We start from the raw sequence: 24,350 nt of genomic DNA, 5'->3' as shown, positions 1-24,350 counted from the left end.
GCGGAGCAGCTAGCCAGCCAGGCCTGGCCAGGACAGAGCCGTCCGCAGCCGGATTTCTGGCCGCGGAGGGCTCTGGGTAAAAAAAACATAAAACCGCGTACGCAAATGGCGACGGCTACGGCCGCTGCCATTTGCGTTCCTTATTTTTTTTTACTATGACAGCAAAAATCAAGGGGAATGCAAATAGCGTAGCGGGTGCTATTTGTGTCCCTTTTTGATTCCCCGTTTTAGCCTACGTAAATAGGGATCCGCGGGGGGTGGCAGGCCGTTCTGCCACGGAGTTCGGGGGGCCGAATGCACTGGCATTCGGCCTCACCATGATCTGTGGTGGAATTCTCTACCATCCCTACCATGGGTAAATGGAACAGCACCTATGAATTGGACCAGAGTTCCATGGAGAAAGGCTAAAATAAAGACATAATACACGGGACAGAGAAATGGTTGTGAGAATCTGAAGTGAGACACAAGAGCAACGGGAAGGGAAGCCTTTAATACACCACCACCTCTGAACACATTAGAAGAATATTCATATCCATAATACAGAAAAAAGAAGTTCTCTTTATTTTATTTATTTAAAGCTTTTGTTAACTGCCTTACCAAGGCTCAAGGCAACTTACACACATAAAAACAGATTTAAGAATGAGCAGCTGGATCTACTTAAAGGGCAATGAAAAATCATCTTACAGAATAGCTGCATAAATTAGGGTGTTCCTTCCCTTTATAATAATATTCCATTGGATTGGCTGGGTCCAATCCCCACCCCATCAGGATCTCCTCCTCTCAATGCAACTCCCACCAGGTCCTCCTCATTTGCTGCTTGTTAAAGAGCAAGCAAATCAGCTGCTTTGAACATAAGGAGTATGCCTAGTACACTGGATTCCTTAAGCACAAACATATTGGTTTCCTTAAAAACGAACGGTACATTGGATTCCTTGAAAACAAATATATTTTCTTTGTATATTAGTAGTTGTGGAGGTCTTGGGGATGGCACAAGGAGGAAAGGGGAAACTGAAACCAGGATTAAACACAGAGGTCCACGGTTTTTTACTGGCTTTGGTAGCCAAGCCAAACATGGCAGTCACCAGGTCTCTCCCCTCCTGTGGGCTTGGCCACCACTCGGGGAAGCTCTTGGGGGTGTCTCTGCTGAGCAGCAGCAAAAGAAGTGCCCCATAAAGCATCCACAAATGTACTAGCCAGCCCACCAGTGCAACCACGTCTTTTGCTCTGGCAAAAGCACGAAGTCGAGACGACCTCCTGCCCTTCCGCTGCGCCTGGAGAAATGTGAGGGTTCTATGATGCCAGCAGGCTAAATTCAGAAGAACAGAAAAAGTTCAAGGGCACTCCCTGCTGCTGAGCCGCAGAGGCCCCTGGAGAACCAGGAGGCTTCTTAACTTTTTCTGAACGTCTGAAGCTTGGCGTAATGGGGGATGAGCTGCGGTGGAGGGGAAAGGCTCATTCACCCCACCCCCACCATTGTCTAGGGTGTGAGCTCAGGGTAATGCCAGAAGACCCTACTCTCTCCCTCTGGAGGTGGGGACAGGGTCATCATGGGGACAGGGTCACTGTGAGGCCACATTTTGGCTGGCTGGCAAAATTTTGGCAACAAGACATATTGACCCTTGTGGCCCACCATTCTTTCCTGCTAAAAAGGGAGGTAAGGAGCATAACGGCCTGACGGATTTGGACTCGTGTAGCCAGGACACCCCGGGCTGCTCAGCCACACCCAGGTGTCGAGCAACTCCCAACCTTGAAGCTCAGGAAGGGGCAGGGATGGCCACACAACTGCCAGGAGGATCCCTCCCTCCCCGTGCAGCTCCGAAATGGAGAGGGAGTCCACTCACTCGTCAGAAGACAGTGGCACATGCACCATAGTGAGTGAAAATGTGGAAGCCTGACTGAGTGACATCAAAACAGAAGCCCTGATGACCACCGATTTTTGAATTCTTCCTTTTCTGAGAACAGCTATTACGCAATAATGTGTTATTGCTTTTTAAGAAATAAGCTGTCATGGGAACTCTGAGAATGGTAGTGGGCAAAGGAATGGCTGCTTTAGTTAGCTACTTTTCTGATGTGAAGCCTGTGGAGGCCTTCACAGAGCTGCAGAAGGTGCTCTTGGACTTTATAGGATTCTTTTTCTTCTTACTATTTATCATCCTGGCTTTGTAAGGAACACTAGCAGGACCTATGAAGTAGGGTTGGCTTCGGGAGAGAGGCTGAGACGGGCTCTTCCATACACATAAAAGAAGGGGAAAAGGGTCTCTCCAGAGAATGAGGCTGAATATGCAAAGACTGGGTTTGCTGTATCAGCATCGAAAAAGGTCACCCAGCCCCCATCACAGTTCAGGGACACTCGGATCCGCCTGGGCACCCTATGCAAGGTCAGAGGGGTGTAAAAAGGGGGGTTGTAGGCTGTGTAGTTTCCTTCCCACTTCCCCACAGCCCAGAAGCCCTCCTCAGGACTGAAGTCAATATCCCCAACCCTGTTCGCAGTCATTCTGGCGACCCCTACGCCCCACGCATCCTCACGTCCCACACTGACCTCCCAGAAATGCCTGCCTCCTACAAATCCCTCAGATCCCAGCACAAAAGGCCACTCGTCGAATCTCTCAGGATTTTTGGGCAAGCTTCGATAATGCTCACCCATTCGCACACTTTTACAGTCCTCAGATAGGATGAGCTGGGGATGAGCAGTGTCTGGCTTCAGAGTTACGTCTGCTATTGTGGATGCAGGGAGATGAGGGAAGAAAAAAATGCAATATCAATTGTGAGACTAACACTTATGTGTCACTCTCGGTGCACATGGCATTTTACAGCATATAAGATAACAGGTCCCTGTCTTTAGAAGCTTACAATCTAAAATTCAACACAGGGGAAACATTCAGCTGCAGGTGTCTGAGCTTAGAACTTCTCTAGATAAGGCTTTTGAACTTGCAACTTCTGCTTCTGGATTCTTTGCAGGATTAAGATCGGATCTCTACCCCCCTCCCTTTCCTGTCTTTTGGTATGTTCTGCTACATAATCTTTACATTGGTGAGTGGAGTCTGGTGGGATGCATTGGCAAAAGTTCCTCCACACACAGCAATACCTGCCATGGCCACCTAAATGGTCCCCCCTTATAATACCTCTTAATGGTTTTACCTGTAGGCGGGGGCTGCAAGCTTATTCCTATGGAGATCAAATTGCACTGCCTTTTGTTTTCTGTACTATTACTTGGAGGCCTCTCTAGATGGCGCTATGGCATAGTGGAACAAAGTGGGATGACACAACTACACTGGTGGCGGTTTCAGTTCATGATTCCCCAAAATACTGCATTTTCCCCGCTCAAAGAAAAACCCTGGAAAAGTGGTTGGAAAGCATAGGAGAGAAACTAGAGGGTGCCGACATCATCTAATGCACCTATAAATTACAGCCAGTGAAGAATGGCGAGCACACAATAAGAGCCTCATCTAGTAAAGCTCTTTGTTACAGGCTGAGTTACAACAGGGCATGGGAACTAGAGGATTTGTGCCAAAGGATTCAAAGAAAAGGTGGGTCTTAAGGAGAGACCAGAAGGAAGTGAGAGGTGTGTTCTAAGGAGGCAGTTCTGAAGATGTGGAGTCTTTTGAGGGATAAGAAGGTGATGGAACTGGAGGAGCAAAGATCACGGACAAGGATGAATCGGCATATCAGTGGAGATATAAAGGGGGAGGGGGAATGGCCATGAAAGGTTTTGAAGGTGCTTGTGCTGCATCTGGGAGCAGAGAAGAAGCCATTTAAGGAGGAGCGTCACACTGTCCTGTGATCAAAGCAACTAGAGAAGTGAATGACTTTGGCAGCAAAGTCCTGGACAGATGTAAAGAGACCAAACGGATACAAATAGGAGACCATGGAGGAGAAGTCTGCAGTAGTCTAGGTGAGAGCTGACCAGAGCATGAACCAGAATTTCTGTCGAAGGGACAGAGAGCTTTTGTAAACGAGGCTTTTATTGTGTGCTTGTCATTCCTCACTCACGGTTGTTTACACATGCTTTAGATGATGTCCAGTTTTGTTCTATTTTTTAAAAGCAATTTAAGGGGGGGGGGTTGCAGTGGTGAAAATCCAGTTGCTGTTGTTTTGCCAAAGTGAAGTGCTAATCCACACCAGTGTATTTGTATTACTCTGCTATACCACAGTGCCACCTAGAGGTTATATAATAGAAAGTACAGAAAGGCAGGAAAGGAAAACATCATGTAGCGCTCCAAGCTTAATTCTGCAACAAAACCGCCTCGTATAGAATTCTGCACACTAAACAGCCTCATATGGAAAAGCTCAGAATGGAAGCGCTGGGTAGTTTTTTGCATGGTTGCAAAGGGAATCATAACATGATCATCACAGGAATCGCATGCCCTCCCAAATCAACAGAGCTTCAATGTATTGCATCCAGGAGCGCAGAGGTGCTCCTCTGCCAACCAGAGTTTCCCCACACTGGAACAAGGAGTTTGACTGAAATCTCAGCAAAAGCTGGCAGCAAGCTAGTCTAGGACAGAGGGGGAGCAAAAATCCTCCACATTATCTTGACCGAGATTTTATTTAATTAATTAAAAATACTATTATAAGATTGCTGTTTGAACAGGGCTATTGTTGTGGGGTGAAGCAATGCTGGATCACAATTTGGGGTTTGAATAAAAGAGTGTTATGTGCCAGAATGACTGGCCAGTTTTCCTTAATGGTCAGTGAATATTTATTTATGTGAGCTAATTACAGAAGGATGTTTTCTTGATACCAACACCTCCCTGGAAAGTCCCTAATGGGGAAATGGTAAGATTGCACACCTTTCTGGAATCTCCCTGACTTAGGGGAGAGGCAGGTGAGGGTCTGTGTGCCTGTGAAAAGGAACAAAAGAAAAACTGCAATTTGAGAATGAGAGTGAGACAAGGAAGCAGAGAGCCAAGTTGAGAGATGAAGAGGAAAAACACATTTTGGGGATGCTGGGATACCTCTCTGGGGAATCTGATGTGGGACAATAGATTTACAGCTCATAGGAGCGCTTAAGCTGTTTGCTTCCATCACTGTTCAGTTTATTTATTTGTATTCAAGTTCAAAAATGCAAAATGCCAGTAAGTCTCCAAGTGATCTCTCCTTCCAAAGAAAACCAAACGCAAGTAAGCACTACTCCTGGAACGTCCCACAGTTTGGGGAAATAAGGAGTGCATAACAGTGCTTATAACCTGTTCCTTGTAAACCCATCATTTAAGACATCTTGCAAGAGGCAAAAATGAAAAATTTATTCTGCTTTTATGTTTGAGAAAAGGGGGAGGATGGAGCAAGGCAAGAGATAATTCAGGGAGTAATGATCTAACAATGGGTATTACCTCAATGAAACCTCCATGTTCAGAGGCAGTATACCCTGAGATTCCATGGAAGCAAAGAAATCCATCCAAAGGCCCACATACTTACTTTTTTTTTTACTGATCATTATATGTTATCACATATCTTAATGAGTTGACAACTAGCAGAATTTTTTAAAGGGGCTCATATTTGTTAAGTTCCCCTGCCTGGGAGAAACTCCAGAAAGAGTTTCCTTCTTGCCTGAGGCAGGTGGCTATAAAAGCTTCCCTCTGAATAATAAACACTGAGGACAAACAACATGGCATCTTGTGTGTGGGTTGGGGTTGTTGCCCTGATTTTGAGCATCCCAAAGGCATCTGCCTGGCCGCTATTGGAAACAGAATAGATATATAGTGATTGTGTTCAGAGGAGAGAGGGTGGAAAGAAATAATTTGGAGTATGAAATGTTAGGGGAAGTGGAAGTGGGGAGCTGAGGGAACCATGGAATGAGAGTTGGGAAGTGACAGCTGGAAGAGGATAGAGGAGATTAGATGAGTGGGAATGGGTTTGGGAGATTGCTAGTTCTAATCCGGCCTTCCCCAACCTGTAGTCCAGATATTTTGGTCTACAGCTCCCAGAATTCCTGACCATTAGCTATAAAAAATTTACCTTCTTGCAGCTCAAGTGTAGATGCCAAAGCATCTGGGAAAGAAAAGGAAAGAGAGATTAAGCACCTGACCATAATGCCAAGAACAGATTTCGTAAGCACAAAGATATGAAGAAGGGAGAGAGGACCACCTAATGGGGAGAGAATCCCCATTTTGGGGATAGGGTTCAGCACCTTGGATAGCTCCTTTGGAGTTCTGGGTAGTTTTGACTAAAACCCAGAATTGAGTCACAGCCCCACCGAAATAGGATCCACAAGCCTCAACTGGTGGGAAGCCATCTTGTCTCCCTCAGGCAGCAACATGTCTTGAGCCAGCCCTGGGTAAAATTGTCAGGTTCGGCAACCTGATACTTAACATAATTTTCTTAAAAGTTATCAAGCCTGACCCTGAACACAGTTAATTCCCTCGAGCTATGTGGGACTACAATCATAAGCAGTATGCCAAGGACTGAAGACTGAGGCTCCAATCCAGCTAAAGTTATTTCTGACTAAAGTACCACTGAAATCGTTATCTCATCACCAAAAAGCACTTGCTCCATTGGTTTCAAAGGGGTTTAGTCATGATTACTAACTTTACCTGGCTTGGGACCTAAGTATCCCTTTAAGTGCTATTTAAAACCATATTTGAATTTAGACAGTACTATATGCCACCATCTCATAACCCAAGTCTGGGAATTTGAGGTGAAATTCTAAGTCATCAAAGTCAAGGGGAACTTTGCCATGGTCTCATTAGGATGTGGTTGTTGTTGTTCAGTCGTTCAGTTGTGTCCGACTCTTCGTGACCCCATGGACCATAGTACACCAGGCCTTCCTGTCCTGCGCTCTCTCCCGGAGCGTGCTCAACTCCATATTCATTGCATCACTGATTCTATCTAGCCATCTCATCCTCTGCCGTCCCCTTCTCCTTTTGCCTTCAGTCTTTCCCAGCATCAGGGTCTTTTCCAGGGAGTTTTCTCTTCGCATTAGGTGGCCAAAATATTGGAGCTTCAGCTTCAGTAGCTGTCCTTCCAATGAGCACTCAGGGTTGATTTCCTTTAGGATGGACTGATTTGACCTCCTTGCAGTCCAGGGGACTCGTAAGAGTCTTCTCCAGCACCACAATTCAAAAGCAGCAATTCTTCAGCGCTCAGCCTTCCTTATAGTCCAGCTCTCACAGCCATACATTACTACTGGGAAAACCATAGCTTTGATTAGACGGACCTTTGTTGGCAAGGTGATGTCTCTGCTTCTTACTATGCTGTCTAGGTTGGCCATAGCTTTCCTCCCAAGGAGCAAGCGTCTTTTAATTTCATGGCTACAGTCACCGTCTGCGGTGATCTTGGAGCCCAAGAAAGTAAAATCTGTCACTGCTTCCATTTCTTCCCCTTCCATATGCCAGGAAGTGATGGGGCCAGATGCCATGATCTTCGTTTTTTTAATGTTGAGTTTCAAACCAGCTTTTGCACTCTCCTCTTTCACCCTCAACAAGAGGCTCTTGAGATGCTCTTCGCTTTCTGCCATTAGGGTGGTATCATCTGCGTATCTGAGGTTCTTGATAATTCTCCTGGCAATCTTAATTCCGACCTGTGATTCATCCAACCTGGTGTTTCTCATGATGTACTCTGCATATAAGTTAAATACGTGGGGCAACAATATGCAGCCTTGTCGTACTCCTTTCCCAATTTTGAACCAATCGGTTGTTCCATGTCTGGTTCTTACTGTTGCTTCTTGACCCTCGTACAGGTTTCTCAGGAGACAGGTAAGGTGGTCTGGTACCCCCATCTCTTTCAGAATTTGCCACAGTTTGTTGTGATACACACAATCAAAGGCTTTAGAGTAGTCAATGAAGCAGAAATAGACGTTTTTCTGGAATTCTCTTGCTTTCTCCATGATCCAGCGAATGTTGGCGATTTGATCTCTAGTTCCTCTGCCTCTTTGAAACCCCGCTTGTACTTCTGGTAGTTCTCGGTTCACATGCTGCTGAAGCCTAGCTTGTAGGGTTTTGAGCATCACCTTGCTGGCATGTGAAATGAGCGCAATTGTACAGTAGTTTGAACACTCTTTGTCTTTGCCCTTCTTTGGAATTGGAATGTAAACTGACCTTTTCCAGTCTTGTGGCCACTGTTGAGTGTTCCAGATTTGTTGGCATATTGAGTGCAGCACTTTAACAGCATCATCTTTTAGGATTTTAAATAGCTCAGCTGGAAGACTGTCAACTCCGCTAGCTTTGTTGTTAGTAATGCTTCCTAAGGCCCACCTGACTTCACTCTCTAGGATGCCCAGCTCAAGTTCAGTGACCACACTATCATGGCTATCAGGGACATTCAGATCTTTCCTGTATAGTTCTTCTGTGTATTCTTTCCACCTCTTCTTAATCTCATCTGCTTCTGTTAGATCCCTGCCTTCTTTGTCCTTTATCATGCCCGTCTTTGCACAAAACGTTCCCTTGAGATCTCCGATTTTCTTGAAGAGATCTCTAGTCTTTCCCATTCTGTTGTTTTCCTCAATTTCTTTGCATTGTTCATTTAAGAAGGCCTTCTTGTCTCTCCGTGCTATTCTCTGGAACTCTGCATTCAGTTGGCTATATCTTCCCCTTTCTCCCTTGCTTTTCACTTCCCTTCTTCCCTCAGCTACTTGTAAAGCCTCATCAGACAGCCACTTTGCTTTCTTGCATTTCTTTTTCTTTGGGATGAATTTAGTTGCTGCCTCCTGAACAATGTTACGGACCTCCGTCCATAGTTCCTCAGGCACTCTGTCTATCAGGTCTAATCCCTGAAATCTATTCCTCACCTCCACTGTATATTCATCAGGGATATGATTTAGGTCATACCTGAATGGTTTAGTAGTTTTCCCTACATTCTTCAATTTAAGCCGAAATTTTGCAAGAAGCAGCTCATGATCTGAGCCACAGTCAGCTCCAGGTCTTGTTTTCACTGACTGTATAGAGCTTCTCCATCTTTGGCTGCAAAGGACATAATCAATCTGATTTCGATATTGACCATCTGGTGATGTCCATGTGTAGAGTCGCCTCTTGTGCTGTTGGAAAAGAGTGTTTGCTATGATCAGCGTGTTCTCTTGGCAAAACTCTATTAGCCTTTGTCCTGCTTCATTTTGTACACCAAGGCCATGCTTGCCTGTTATCCTGGTGATTTCTTGCCTACTTTAGCATTCCAATCCCCTGTGATGAAAAGGACATCTTTTTTTGGTGTTAGTTCTAGAAGGTGTTGTAGGTCTTCATAGAACCCATCAACCTCAGCTTCTTCGGCATCAGTGGTTGGGGCATAGACTTGAATTACTGTGATGTTGAATGGTTTGCCTTTGATTCATACTAAGATCATTCTGTCATTTTTGAGATTGTACCCCAGTACTTCTTTTCCCACCCTTTTGTTGACTATGAGTGCTACTCCATTTCTTCTAAGGGATTCTTGCCCACTGTAATAGATATGATGGTCACCTGAATTAAATTCGCCCATGCCTGTCCATTTTAGTTCGCTGATTCCCAAGATGTCGATGTTCAATCTTGCCATCTCATGTTTGACCACCTCCAGCTTACCTTGATTCATGGATCTGACATTCCAGGTTCCTAAACAATATTGTTCTTTACAGCACTGGATTTTCTTTTCACCACCAGACACATCCACAGCTGAGTGTCCTTCCGGCTTTGGCCCAGCCGCTTCACTCTTTCTGGCGCTACTTGGAAATTCCCTCTGCTCTTCCCCAGTAGTATAGTGAACACCTTCCGACCTGAGGGGCTCATCTTCCGGCGTCATCTCTTTTAGCCTTGTGATACGTTCCATGGGGTTTTCTTGGCAAGAATACTGGAGTGGGTTGCCATTTCCTTCTCCAGTGGACCACAGTTTGTCAGAACTCTCTGCCATGACCTGTCCGTCTCGGGTGGCCCTGCACGGCATAGCTTATGGCTTCACTGAGTTACGCAAGCCCCTTCACCACAACAAGGCAGTGTTCCATGAAGGGGATTAGGATGTAGACTGCACCCATTAACAGTGTGGTGAGCAGAGCAAGAGACAGTAGAACACGGGTACAGAATCTCTTCCCGCCAAGGGCCAAATTCCATTTTGGAGAAGCTCTCAGAGAGCCACATTCCAGTGGTGGGTGGGCCAAAGGCAACAGAGGCAGTGCCAAAAATGCCAACATATTGTGGCTCAAAGCTCTTCCTGCCAGCAACTAAGCCTTAGGACAGGCTTTTCAACCTTTTAGAATAAGGGGAAACACTGCACAAAAGCCGGGAAACCTCCAAAAGACGGGTGATTGGAGGAAAGGGGGCGTGGCTTTCTGGGGAGCCCCAGATTGCCAGATTGGGGCCTTGAGCCTAAGGTTCTGCACCCCTGCTGTAAAACGGCTGCATGGAAGGAGGCCCCTCTTACGCAATCAGTGTGTGTATCTGAATTGGGGAAAGGTGGGGAGCCGGTTTTGTGCATATAATCCATAGTTTGGTTCACTTTTATTCGCCAGTTAATGCTACTAATTAAAATCTTCCACCCGCTCTTAATTCAACTATAACATCAGTGCCATAAGTTCAGGTGAACAAGCATCAGTATTACCTCATCTATCCTGCCCTTCCTTCAAGGAGTGTGTTGGATATGCCTCCTTCAGCCATCCTAGAAATAATTGTTGCTTTGCTTTTCCTTGCAAGCTGTGCTTTGGGTCAGCTTTCCTCAGCCTGGTGCCCTACAGATGTTTTGCTTTCCAACTCCCAGCATCCTTGACCACTGGCCATGTTGGCTGGGGCTGGTAGGTGTTAAAGTCCAAACTATCTGGAGGGCACCAGGTTGGGGAAGACTGGTCTAGGTGAACCAGACAGGCCATGGGTTCTGGGTGGTTTGTTATCCACCCTAAAAGGCCACCCTCGCTGGGTTTGGATGACATGAGAAGCTGTGCCCTGCAAGGGTAATTATGCAAATTGGACTAGCATGTGACTGGCATGTGCAGAGTGGTTAACAAGCCACGGTAGCTTATTCACCACCTTCATGTTGCTGCCCAAAGAGTTTTGGCTATTGGGTGGTATAGAAATTATACCATTGGCTTTACATGATTTAAACATAATGCTTGCAGTTAATTATCTCAGCAGCTTGTCGGTCATTAGCCACAACACTGGGAGGCTGGCATACTGACCAACTGCACAACTGCTTCTTACTAAGCAGTTGAGTAGAAAGGAGCCTAGAAAGTTGGGTAGAAAGTTTTTTCCTTTTTTCTCCAAAGAGTTAGAGGCTTAGACAGCAATCCTAGGGCCTTTCTACAGAGTCTGGGGGTGGGGGGGGGGGCGCTCCAACCCTGGACTCAGGGGTCGGAGCTCCCTGACCCCTCTCCCTCACAGCTGGTACAGAGAGAACGGCACCGGTGACCTTGGAGAGATGGTAAAGGGGGTGTTCCTGGGGGAGTCCAGCTTATGCTGTATCCAGAGGCCTCCCCAGCCTCCTTCCCTCCCCGTCGCCTCAGGCAGATGGGCAAAAATGGCCTCCACCGCTCACTGGATGGCCATAAGCCTCCACGTTCAGAGGCTTATGCCCATCCCTATAGGACTGAGCCCTTATTTTGGTTTACTTCACCTTCAGGGAAGAGGCTCGAATATCTTTCTGAGGATGAGGTTCCCACAGGTGCTTTAATGGCTAGCATTCTGCCATGCTCTCTTTAGGACAATGTAATGTACATTACCAAATCTTTGCACCCATTCTTCATTACCTTTGAAGTGCTCTGAAATATGCTCCAGAGCAGCAGTTAAATCACAGAAATCCCAGACTTTCCACTTTGCCTCAAAAGGAGAAATTAGCTCCTTAAGCATTTTATCACACCTAGTGGAGAGAAACAAAGTATTAACCCACTAACCAATCAGTCAAGAATATATACCTGAGCAGTGCCAAGAAACTAAGACAGAGGAAGAAAACAGCAGAAAGGCAGAGAGGGATGAAGTGCTTCCGGGAGGAGATTCTACTTTGCTCTGGCTCCTGGGCCCCAAAGCCAAGCCAACGGAAAGATTTGAGTGCAACAATATCGTGTCACACATTTTCTTTCTCTAGATGTTACCAAAGGGAAATGGAGAGGAGACAGAGGGTTACTGCTCTTGGCAACAGCTAAATCTCTCTTCTGATCCCAAGTGGCGATTTTGAATGGTAGGTAGCAGCAGGAATATGGTTCATACCCCAACTCCTGCTCCTTCAGAAAAAGCTTCTAAGGTTCTCCGTGGAATGCCGGTCCATGAGGCTGGGTGGAGCAGTCATCACTGTGTTTGGGATCAGAGCAGTCTTCCCCAACCTAGTGCCCTCCTACAATTGCCAACGCTGACCATTGGCCATGCTGGCTAACGTTGATGGGAGTTGGTCCAAAACATCTGGGGAAGGCAGGCCTAGACAGATTAGTATCCTCAGGCCCTTGACTGATCCTGCTAACCCAGGTTGGTTATAGGATCCTCTATGACAGAAAGGGCTACAAGAAGGCTTCCTATTCCAGTTAAGCCTTGCTTAAGCAACATGTACTTCCTGGGCGCTGGCATGTTCCTGTATCCTTTGGTTTGTTCTTCAGTTCTGCCTCGGTGTTTGGTGCTGACCTACTCTTCAGTCCTGACAACTGACTTGTCCACAGCTCCTAGTTCCCAGGTCTTATTTATTTATTTATTTCTATTCTGCCCAAAAGCCGAAGCTCTCTGGGTGGTTCACAAAAGTTAAAACCACAAAGTGCAGCATTAAACAATGCTTAAAACTACAAAATAACAATGCAACCAGAATAAAACCTAGCAGCAATACAGAGATTTAAAATACAGGTTTAAAACACCAGAGCTAAAAGACTAGGACACTAAAATGCTAAAATACTAGGAGAATAAAAAGGTCTTCACCTGGCGCCAGAAGGAGTACAATGTAGGTGCCAGGCAAACCTCTCTAGGGAGCTCATTCCACAGCTGGTGTGCCACAGCAGAAAAGGCCCTCTTCCTGGTAGCCACCCATCTGGTAGGTCCTAGCTCACCACAGACTGCTATCTATGCCCTAGCCTTGATACCATTTAAGAATGAAATGGTTCATGCTTCCCAGTTGTTTTGGTCCCACAGAACAAGAGAAAGCAATTTTATTTGGTCTAACTATGGCCTAGGTTGTCATCTAAGTTGGCCAATGGTCTTTCTAAACTAGCCTTTCCCATGCCCTTCAGATGTATCGACTACAACTCCCATTGTCCCCAGCCAGAGTGGCCTATCACTCCCCATTGGCCATGCTAGAAATTATGGGATGTATAGTCCAACACATCTGGATGGCAACAGGTTGGGGAAGGCTGCTATACAGTGTCATGGGAAGGGAAGGGAAATGAGTGACAAATGAGTGAGACCCACTTACCTCTGCAAGTTGTTTTTAAAATCCTGGAGGGAAAAGAGAGAGAAAGAAGAGGGAGCTCAGTGGTTGCCACAGACTACATGCAATGAAGAGCCCCTCAGACCTAAATGGTGGCCCAGCTGGAGTTGGTCTGGTCTACCTAGCACACACCATTCAGAGACTGCAGGATATATTTTCCAAACATGGAGACAAACTGTTTATCATGGAAAAAATCTACATGAGGTAAATGGCAGCAACCAAAATGGAGCCATTTTAGTGCACTGCAGGGTATGTGTACAAACTCAAGAATTTTAAAACAGATAATTGGATATATTTTCATCTCCCCCCGCCCTTTTAAAACATGCAGTGAAAACCCCTTGTGTACAGCCCCAACTTCCAGGCATCTTGAACAGCTACTAATGGGCCTGTTTTTCCTTACATGGGTTTCTCAAAGTTATTTTTGTTGTGCCACAAACATATGATTAGGGTGCAATCCTATGCATGTTTAGCCAGAAAAAAGTCCTACAACTCCCAGCGTACCCCAGCCAGCCATGAAGTTATAAAGTTGAAAGCCTTACCCTATCATTTCCATGCTTTTTGGAACATGGGTGAAATCTATACACACCTTTTCCCACACTGAATGCAGTTTTGGTCCTAGAATGTTCTTAGCACGGTCTGCTTAACCACTCACCCCTTGGCCATCCCTCAGCTCCTCCACAAAACTTCCAGGCATGCTCTAGCAACAACCAAGATCAGGGATAGGCAACATGGTGCCCTCCAGGTGTTCTGGACCACAACTCTCCACAGCCCCAGTCAGCAAGGCCAATGGTCAGTGTCGATGATTAGGAGAGTTGTAGCCTAAAATATCTGGAGGGCATCGGGTTGCCTAATCCTCATCTAGATCCTTGGCCAGCAACTATTTTTTAACAAGGGCCATATTTTCAATAGAGCAAGGGGTAAGGAGGCCATGAGGTGGCCTTCATGTGCCAACATGGGGTACTTCTCAGTGTGGACAGCAACAGAGTCTTCAGCAGAGGCCTTCTCTTATTATGGGCCACATTATGAAGGAACTCATTAGTTTCGAGGTGAAAATGACAACGGAGTCCATCAACATTCAACAGACATTTCTAGTCCACACTGTCCTATTTCTCACAGACGCCTTATGCCAGCCTTCCCTAACCTGGTGTTGCACTACAATGTCCATTGGCTGGGAGATTATGGGAACTGTAATCCGACACATCTGGAGGGGACCAAGTTGCAGAAGGCTACCTTAGGCTTAGTACATAACAGACCTGACTATCAGCACCATGAATTCAGTCCCTTCACTTCCCATGTAGGTGAAGGTGGCATCTCGAGAGCTGGAGCCAGGACAGCCTGGGCTGTTTCAGCCACAATCTTACCCGCAAGAATTCAATGGGTGGCTGCTCACATGACTCCTCCATCTCCCGGATGACAGTTCGAAGAGAGGAGAGTTCCTCTGAAAGTTCCATAATGTGCTGTTTCCTGTTTTTTGTTACTTCCTTCTGCACCCCTTTCATCTGGTCCAGTAGAGCGTGCTCGTGCTCAGCCAGAAATGCACGTAGGTCACTGAACTCTGTGTCTATCTTTCTCTTCTCCGTTTCTATCCGGCTCTATAAGAGGAGAAAAGAAAACCAATTTCAGGAACATAGAGACAGACCTTGCAGCATCAACTGGAGGGTTAAGGATGAGATTTCTATATGGAGGGGCGCTTCTGACTTCTGACAGAGAGCATATTTCGTGTTCCCTGTTTTTGTCTCATGTCTTTTGCCTCTCTGTTCTTGTTACTTTCTGCAACTAAGAATCTTTCTACGCAAGGCTTTTACTGTGCGTTGTGATTGCTCAGTCACGGTAGTTTGCGGGTCCTTTACATGACGTTGTCATCCTCCAGGGTCTCTCTTATGCTTTGCAACCATTACTGCAGGGTTTTTTAGATAGAGGAAAAGTGCAGTATTTTTCCAAATTACATTATATTTATAGCCTGTAATTGTACAATTCTGCTATACCACAGCACCATCTAGTGGCTGTATAATGAAACATAGAGAAAATAGAGAAAGAACCCCCCTGGAAAAAAAGCATGTGTAAAGGACCTGATTGTAATCCTGCAAAGAATCCGGAAGCAGAAGCCTCACAAAAGAAGAGACAAAGGAGACAAAGGAGACAGAGGCTAAGAGGTAAGTGGGCTGCAGGAAGCCCAGGGGGCTGCCCTTTATCCTTCTGCGTGGCTGTGAGCTCACCAGGTGCTTCTGAGAGCTCCAACTGAATTGGGGGTGTATGGCCTGAGTACTCCCAGCAGCTGAGTGGGCAGGAAGCTTCAGTCTGTTTCCCACCTCCCAGCACAGCAGAGCAGAGCAGAGCAAGCTGCTCCAGTTGGTCCAGGGACTACAGAAGCAAGCAAGCTCCCAGAGAGCGAACGACCAGAGCGAGCGGACAGGGGGAGCAACAGGAGTTGGCCAGGGGAATTCGGCAGGGGAGGTCAAGGGGGAGGCCCCTAATATTTTTTTTTATTATTTTATTTTATTTTTTAACTAACTTTTTTCATTTATTTGTCTTGTAATACACAGTTCCACACAAGTGGGACTCTGCTTTTAACCTCTGCTGAGTAGAGGAGCAGGCACAGGCTAGTCTAGAACAATCACAAAGCTAGACACAAAAAGGGAAAAGAGGCAATGGAAGGACAGGACTCTCCAGTGGTGGTGACCTGCAGGGTGCGTGCAATGTTTGTTTTCTTGCCTGAGAACAACATGGCCTACACCTGCAACAAGTGCAAGTTGATCACGCTGCTGGAAGAAAAAGTAAATGGACTGGAGCGGCGACTGTCGACCCTCCAGGGAATAAGAGAACACGAAGAGGTCTTGGACAGAATGGGGGAACTACAGCAGCAAAGGGAAGACCAGAAGCTTGAAGAGCAACAGCAAGATGAGGCAGTGGGAAATGCTGAGGTGAAGAAATATGGAGAAGAGGATACTCCTTGGAAAAGGGTGACAGTTAGGAGAAGAAGAACTAGACGCCACTCCGCACCAGTGAAAGCAGTGGAGCTGTGGAACCGATTCCAGGTACTTGCGGATGAGACTGGAGGACAGCCTACAGAGGAAGAATCATGGGGGAACCTGCATGAGAGTGAGCAAGAGGCTGAAGGTCAGTCAAACAGAGGCGATGAAACCCAGGCCTACAACAAGAAGAAAAGAGTGGTAGTAGTGGGAGACTCCTTGCTGCATGGGATCGAGACCCAAGTATGTGGCGAAGACCCGTGGACTCGCCAGGTATGTTGTCTCCCGGGAGGACGGATTAGAGACGTGACTGAAAGGTTGCCTGCACTCATAAAGCCCACTGACAGGTATCCCTTTCTTCTCATCCATGTGGGAACAAATGATACCGCCAAGCGGAGCTACGAAGAAATGGCATTAGACTTTGAAGCTTTGGGAAGGAAACTCAAGAACTTTGGGGCCCAGATAGTTTTCTCATCCATCCTTCCAGTAGTTAGAAGAGGGATAGAAAGGGAACGAAAAATACTCTGGGTGAATGACTGGCTACGAAGGTGGTGCCGACGAGAGAGATTTGGATTCTGGGACCACGGCCTATACTTCCTGGAAGATGGGCTACTGGCAAGGGACGGGTTGCACCTCACAAAGGATGGGAAGAATGTGTTTGGCCACAGCATGAAGAACTTCATCAGGAGGGCTTTAAACTGAATCCTACGGGGAAGGGAGATGTAATGTTGGGGGTAACAGTGGACGAAGGCGCATGCACTGCAATGGAGAGAACAGCTCTGATAGTGCCCAATAATAGTCTTCAGACACATGTAGGAAGAAAGCCAGACTATGAAGCAAATGGTCTTCGATGTCTATATACTAATGCCCAGAGTATGGGAAACTCTTAATACAGGAGGGAAATTATAGGTATAACTGAGACTTGGTGGGATGACTCTCAGGACTGGAATTCAGCAATTGAAGGATATAACTTGTTCAAAAAGAACAGGAGGAACAGAAAGGGAGGTGGGGTTGCACTGCATGTGAAAAATACATATCTCTGCACAGAAATACAGGAGGATGAGCTTGGTAGCCCCATCGAGAGTATCTGGATCAAAATAAATGGCGCAAAGAATAAAAGGAACATGGTGGTCAGAGTCTACTACCATACACCCAATCAAGCAGAAGACAAGGATGAAACTTTTGAAAAGCAAATAGCCAATGTTTCAAGGAAGCATGATGTAGTAGTAATAGGGGACTTCAATTTCCCCGATATTTGTTGGGAGACAAATTCTGCAAAACATGGCCCCTCCAGGAAATTCCTGACTTGTGTGGCGGATAACTTCCTCCTACAGAAAGTAAAGGAAGAAACTAGAGGATCGGCTATCCTTGACTTGATCCTAACCAACAGAGATGACTTAGTGGATAAAGTAGCAGTTACAGGAACTCTGGGGGAAAGCGACCATGTTATACTTGAGTTCTTGGTTCTAAGGGAAGCAAAAGCTGAGTGTAGTCAAACGCGTATCCTGGAATTTAGGAAAGCTGATTTTAATGAACTCAGAACAATGACAAGTAAGGTCCCATGGCAAGTGATGCTAACGAGAAAAGGAGTCCAAGATGGGTGGGACCTTTTAAAAAAGGAAATTCTCAAGGCACAATCACAAACAATTCCAACAAGAAGAAAAGGTGGAAGACAACAGAAGAAGCCAATGTGGCTTCACAAAAAGCTTAGGGATGACCTGAAAATACAAAAGACACATATAGGAAGTGGAAAGAAGGCCAAGTAACAAAGGAAGAGTACAGGCAGGTAGCACAGAATTGCAGGGATGGTGTCAGGAAGGCTAAAGCTGAGAACGAGCTGAGGTTAGCGAGGGATGCTAAAAACAACAAAAAGGCTTTCTTCAGCTACGTGCATAGTAAAAGGCAGAGGAAAGAAATGGTTGTTCAGCTATTAAATAAGGATGGCAAAACAATAACAGATGACAAAGAAAAGGCAGAGGTGCTCAATTCCTACTTTGGCTCAGTCTTCTCCCAAAAGAGGGTCTATGACCCCCCTGGCAAAGGCGAAGTGCAGGCTGAAGGGGCAGGATTGCAGCTTGAGATCGACAGGCATATGGTCAAGGAACACCGAATTACTTTGAATGAGTTCAAATCTCCAGGGCCAGATGAACTGCATCCTAGAGTAATAAAGGAACTGGCAGAAGAACTCTCAGAACTGCTGTCTATTCTCTTTGAGAAATCATGGAGGACGGGGGAAGTGCCAGATGACTGGAGGAGGGCTAACGTTGTCCCTATCCGCAGGGCTCAGTCCTGGGCCCAGTGCTCTTCAACGTTTTTATTAATGACTTGGAGGAGGAGGTGCAGGGAATGCTGATCAAATTTGCAGATGACACCAAATTGGGCGGGATAGCTAATATTTTGGAAGACAGAAACAAAATTCAAAGTGATCTGGATAGACTGGAGCGCTGGGCAGAAAACAACAGAATGACATTTAACAGGGAGAAATGCCAAGTTCTGCACCTAGGAAAAAGAAACCAAATGCACAGTTACAAGATGGGGGATACGTGGCTCAACAATACTACAAGCGAGAAGGATCTTGGAATTGTTGTCGATCACAAGCTGAATATGAGGCAACAAGGTGATGTGGCTGCAAAAAAGGCAAATGCTCTTTTGGGTTGCATTAATAGAAGCATAGCTTCCAAATCCTGGGAAGTACTAGTTCCCCTCTACTCAGCACTGGTTAGGCCTCATCTGGAGTACTGTGTCCAGTTCTGGGCACCACACTTTAAGAAGGATGCAGACAAACTGGACAGGGTTCAGAGGAGGCAACAAAGATGATCAGGGGACTGGAAAGAAAGCCCTATGAGGAGAGACTGAAAGAACTGGGCATGTTTAGCCTTGAGAAGAGAAGACTGAGGGGAGATATGATAATGCTCTTCAAGCACTTGAAAGGTTGTCACAGAGAGGAAGGCCAGGATCTCTTCTCGAGAAGTGAATGGGCTCAAGTTACAGGAAGCCAGATTCCAGCTGAACATCAGGAAAAACGTCCTGACTGTTGGAGCAAGACGACAATGGAACCAATTCCCTAGGGAGGTGGTGGGCTCTCCCACACTGGAGGCCTTCAAGACGAGGCTGGACAGCCATCTGTCAGGATGCTCTGACTTGGATTCCTGCATTAAGCAGGGGGTTGGACCCGATGGCCTTGTAGGCCCCTTCTAACCCTACTATTCTATGATTCTATGAAAGGTGAGGCTTAAAAGCCTCATGTAGAAAAGCCCAAGCAGGTGGGAAAAGACAAAAAAAGCAGGAGCAGGACAGCATCAGGAACATAATCAGCCTGTAGTGCCATCAAGAGGTAAGTTATGAGAATTACATAAGGCGGGCGCTTCTGACCCATCACAGATCAACTCAACAGGCAGTACATCTCGAACACATTCTCTCCTATGCCATCATCATCAACAATTTTAACCTGCTTTTCCCTCCAAACAGAAGCCCAAAGCAGGTTACATGATAGAAAAAATACAATAATACTAAAAGTCAAACAATAAGAAAAGTTATCTGACAATTAAAATGGTAGATAAACCTACAAATAAACTTCCAGTTCAATACTTAAGAAAACACCAATTTATTTAATAAACACAAAATTCAGAAAATCAAACAAGGGGATAATAAAACACACACGTACTTCTGCTCCAGTAGCGTGTGTCTGTGTGTGTAGAATTTATTTCTTGCTTTTCCCCTTCAAAAAGGAGTTGCTTAAAGCAGCTTACCAAATATAAAAACATTAGAAACAATAATCAATCATTACAATACACGCAGCAGCAAAGACAAGAATGGAAACAGACAAGTGATTAACCATCAAGAAACAAAATGAAGAAATCACAAAGGCAAACACTTGTTTAAAGAGAAATATCTGCAGTTATCAGTGGGCCACAGGTAAAGAGGAAGATGACCTAACCTCTTGGGGCAAATCCAAGGAAACAAATCCACTCCAGAGCCAGCAGAAACCAAGAGAACTCTACACAACCAATTCATACAGTGAGAATATAGGCTACAAAGAGCACCATGTCAAAACTCTCCTCACCACAGTTTAATAAAGAGGAAGAAAGCTTGCTGGATATAGATATTTGCTTCACCAGCCATCTGCCTGAACTGCAAAGTGTGGGTTTTCTAAGAGTACATCCTGCTCCCCCATCCAGCCTTTATAGATGCCCCCACTTGCTATGTCAAAATTAAGTGGCTCAGCCTCAGGGGAAAAAGCCTCTTTAAAATGAAAACCAGCTGTCTGCTTGTGAATGTTACTGGTGCAGCAGCAAAAAGGGACTGTTTTAAAGTAAAATAACCCCCTTTCAGCCACAACCACCATGCCTGCAATTCAGCAGCAAAATGCCAATTTTCCTTTTAAAAGGGTCTCCCCCCTGCACGCACACTGTTGCTTCACCAGCTGTGCAATGTGTCAGGGCAAGTGGGCACAGGGAGCAGCCCTGCTGGGGTCTTGGAGTGGGACTTAGAGGGGCTCACCATTACAATGGCCTTTCAAGAATATTTTCGATGGAAGATCACACAATTCCAAATAACAGAAGCTCTTAGGAGCAGCTGGGCAGCTGTGTGGCCTTAAACTCTCCTGTTTTATATTCACTTTTTTTTCAGATACTGGTTCGTGTACTTTACACATCCTGGGAATAGCGGGACTTACAAGCATGTCTTGGATTTCCTTTTCGTCATATGGTGAAGACGACCCCATCTTTTTGCTCTTCTTCCCCAGAAGCGCCAAGCGGCTATGTATCTGATCCTGAAGGAGGGAGAACAAACAAACAGACCATAATTCAAGCACAATTCCTTTTTTATTTTATTTATTTATTTATTTCATTTCTATACCGCCCAATAGCCGAAGCTCTCTTCGAAGCTCTCTTTTTACAAGGTTATTTACTACTCTGTTAGAACACATATCTTTTATCTTTTGACTTATACTACAGACATACAAAAATCTATGAGGCAGCTCACTTAAAACCCATATAATCAATCTGAAAGGATAAGCAAAAACAAATGAGGCACAATATAAAAGAGCCGCAGAAACAGGAGCAAAACACTGTTGTGAAGTCTCTACTTGCCAGAGTGGGAGAAGAGCACTCCTACGAAGCAGCTGTTCCATTGCCCCATATCAAATCCCCACAAAGAGACACCCTACAACCGAAGGTGCTTCCAGCCTTCATCTTTTTCACTGATCTCTTCCTCCAGGTTTCTTGGCCTCTCAGGGCTATGCCGCACGCTATGTGAAATACATAGCATGCAGCTGATCCTCACTCTTTAATTTACATGTGTGTAAGTCAGCCCTGATCTGGATCAAGACCACCACACATGGGTATAAGTTTAAACCTTTCCAGTCAGATGCTTATCTTGCTTAGCGCACAAGATAACTAGCGTCAGCCCTGGAGGGAGAGATGTCTGTAAGCCTGTGGTGGGAAACTGTTTTTGGCCCAAGGCTCTAGGCAACCAGCCCCAATATACTTCCCTGGAATCGACTGATACACGAACACACACCCATCCATACACCCCGTTCACTCGCATTCACGCACCTATACACACACACAGTCAGCGAACCCCACTGAACTGGTGAACTGGAACCTCGAGGAGCCATTTCTCAAGGCACCAGCTCAGTCCGGAGCTGGCTTTGTCTCTCACCTTCCCTGATTGGTGAAAGGGGAAGGGGGAGCCAGGCTGACTCAGCTGCGGCTTCCAGGAGCACTCCTGGGCCCCATCTACATGACACCGCTTTGGCCCCCCACCCCGTCGCAACTGAGCAGCAATGCAGCTTCGAGTCAGCATGCCCTGCGATACACTCGCGATATACTGTGCGCTTCCCTAAGAGACTCGCTGTGCCCTTTTTTTTGCCATTATACTGAAATGCGCAGCTGTGCAGTCCCATGAGTGTGGGGGTGCGCACTTCAGTGGCTGTTTTATATCTGAGGGTCTCTGCTATGTCTTTCCAACCCTATTTTAGGTAAAAATTGGGTATTTTGTGCTCCTTCATTTCCACACGGTCAATTTGTCAGTTCCCCAGCCTGAGACTCGTGATGGTTCGCACTCACAAGCGTGAGCGCTACATGCCTAGCCAATCCTCCAAAATGGTGGCCGGAGCAATGTTGTTTCTCCCCCAAGACCCCCAGCCCCCAGCCCTTAAGTACTGAGTCCAAAGGCAACCGTTGTGAAGATACGAAGCTGCAAAAATGTGCAAAAGTGTTATTAAATAAATGAAAACGCCCCTCTGTGCCTCCGTAACTGCGCAGCTGCAAAGGAATAGGGGAGCAAAGGGGCGTCACAGAGTGACGCAGGCACTACGCACACCTACAGCATGTCCACTGTAAGATGCGAAGTCAGTTCGGGGAAGGAACAGACAGCCTGCAACCGTGGGGAACCTGCAGCAAACCCGAAAAATCGCAGTAAAATGACTCCTTGGAACAATGCTTTTTCCAGGCAAAAATCAGGAATGGCTGTGAAGTCACAACTACGTCATCTATCACGAGGGACCTCAACACGCACCTGCCCCAGAGTAAAAGCTCGGTGTAGATGGGGCCCTGGAGTCTGCAGCTCAGTCAGGAACCATCCTCCTGCCTCCTCCCACTTCTCTGAGGGGGAGGAGTTTAGGACCAGGGCTTCAGGGAGGGGTCTCTCTGGAGGTATTCATGGGCTGGATGGGGAGACGTGGTAGCCTGAATCCAGTCCATGGGCCAGAGGTTTCCCATCCATGCTGTAAGCCATATTAGGATAAAATAATAAGAGCAGAGACATCACACTGACAACAAAGGTCCGCATAGTTAAAGCAATGGTATTCCCCGTAGTAACCTATGGCTGCAAGAGCTGGACTATAAGGAAGGCTGAGCGAAGGAAGATAGATGCTTTTGAACTGTAGTGCTGGAGGAAAATTCTGAGAGTGCCTTGGACTGCAAGATCAAACCAGTCCATACTCCAGGAAATAAAGCCAGACTGCTCACTTGAGGGAATAATATTAAAGGCAAAACTGCAGTACTTTGGCCACATCATGAGAAGACAGGATACCCTGGAGAAGATGCTGATGCTAGGGAAAGTGGAAGGCAAAAGGAAGAGGGGCCGACCAAGGGCAAGATGGATGGATGATATTCTGGAGGTGACCGACTCGACCTTGGGGGAGCTGGGGGTGGCGATGGCCGACAGGAAGCTCTGGTGTGGGCTGGTCCTTGAAGTCATGAAGAGTCAGAAGCGACTGCACGAATAAACAACAACAAACATATTCCTGGGGTCTTTGGCGTACCTATCAGCCCACGGACACCTCTTCTCGCACCTACCAGGCTCTCTACCCCTCCTATTTTTTAAACTTGGAGTCTGGCATGCTGCAAAGTAAAGTGCTGCTCTCCAATGCCAACTTTTCTCAGTTCAAAAAAGTGGTTTTGTGATTTAGAGCTTAGCCCCCACCTCTGTTTTGTACTTAGGTTCTTGGCCAAGTTTCTTTTCTTTTAATCTTACCAGATGCCTTCTGGGAAATGAGTGTTTTGTGACTGGCCGTGCCCCCTATGGCAGCCATTTTGGGAGCACTCAGAACACTCTCAAAATTCCAGATGTGCCCACTGACCTAAAGAGGTTGGGGACTTCTCATATATTCCTACCTTGTACTGTTGGGCAATGTCTTCCGGGAGAAGCAAAGTGTGCAATTTATGTTCTGGAGACTGCTTACAAAGAAGACACACCGGTTCCACATCTTCTTTACAAAACATATCTAGCTTTTCCTTGTGTTTTGGACAGAGATATTCCTTTCCTTGCGTTGGTGGAAGATGTTTGAGTTTTTCTACTATGTTTCCCAGCTGCTCATTTGACTGGAGCTTCCCATCCTTAATTGGCTTGCTACAAACAGGACATACCAAGGGCCCATTTTTTTTGTCCCAGTGCTCATAGTAGCTGGAGATACAGTCCCGACAGAAATTGTGACCACATTCCATTAGCATTGGGTCTTTCAGATACCCCTTGCAATGAGGACAGAGAGCATCTTGTTTCAAATCTGCAGCTGTTGGGTGTGAGGCCATGATGGGTGGTGTCTCGTATTGTTATTATCTTCCTCTCTTCGACAGAAGAATCAGCAGGAATCAG

General features: G+C 46.1%; 1 protein-coding gene across 2 annotated transcripts; it reads right to left on the bottom strand.

The window, feature by feature from the left end:
* Positions 1–471: 471 nt before the first annotated feature.
* On the bottom strand, positions 472–24,350 carry LOC146355628 (tripartite motif-containing protein 10-like). Of its 2 annotated transcripts, none has more exons than XM_084830989.1 (7): positions 23,873–24,350; positions 20,929–21,024; positions 14,646–14,876; positions 13,270–13,292; positions 11,633–11,742; positions 5,956–5,988; positions 472–2,715 (listed from the first exon to the last, which is right to left on the bottom strand). In XM_084830989.1, exons 1-7 carry the CDS (start codon positions 24,284–24,286, stop codon positions 2,183–2,185), a joined length of 1,440 nt encoding a protein of 479 aa, XP_084687115.1. In that variant the 5' UTR covers positions 24,287–24,350; the 3' UTR covers positions 472–2,182. The 2 variants fall into 2 exon arrangements, with proteins under 2 accessions (XP_084687115.1, XP_084687116.1); XM_084830990.1 differs by having other exon boundaries at positions 472–2,712.

The sequence above is a fragment of the Heloderma suspectum genome, chromosome 2 (genome assembly GCF_057233095.1).
Source record: "Heloderma suspectum isolate Gila_16-S chromosome 2, 16-S_ref, whole genome shotgun sequence".
NCBI classification, from domain to species: Eukaryota; Metazoa; Chordata; class Lepidosauria; order Squamata; family Helodermatidae; genus Heloderma; species Heloderma suspectum.
The sequence above is the reverse complement of the archived record's forward strand: the minus strand, read 5'-3'. Positions and strand labels throughout refer to the sequence as shown.

Bases quoted from the DNA above. Each gene is read 5' to 3' on its own strand.
- LOC146355628 (XM_084830989.1), bottom strand. From the start codon at position 24,286: ATGGCCTCACACCCAACAGCTGCAGATTTGAAACAAGATGCTCTCTGT. The intron at 5,989-11,632 runs GTAATGAAGAAT...TTTCTTTCCCAG, and splicing joins TATTTCAGAGCACTTCAAAG to ATGCTTTGGCATCTACACTT. The intron at 2,716-5,955 runs GTAAATTTTTTA...CATCCACAATAG, and splicing joins TACACTTGAGCTGCAAGAAG to CAGACGTAACTCTGAAGCCA.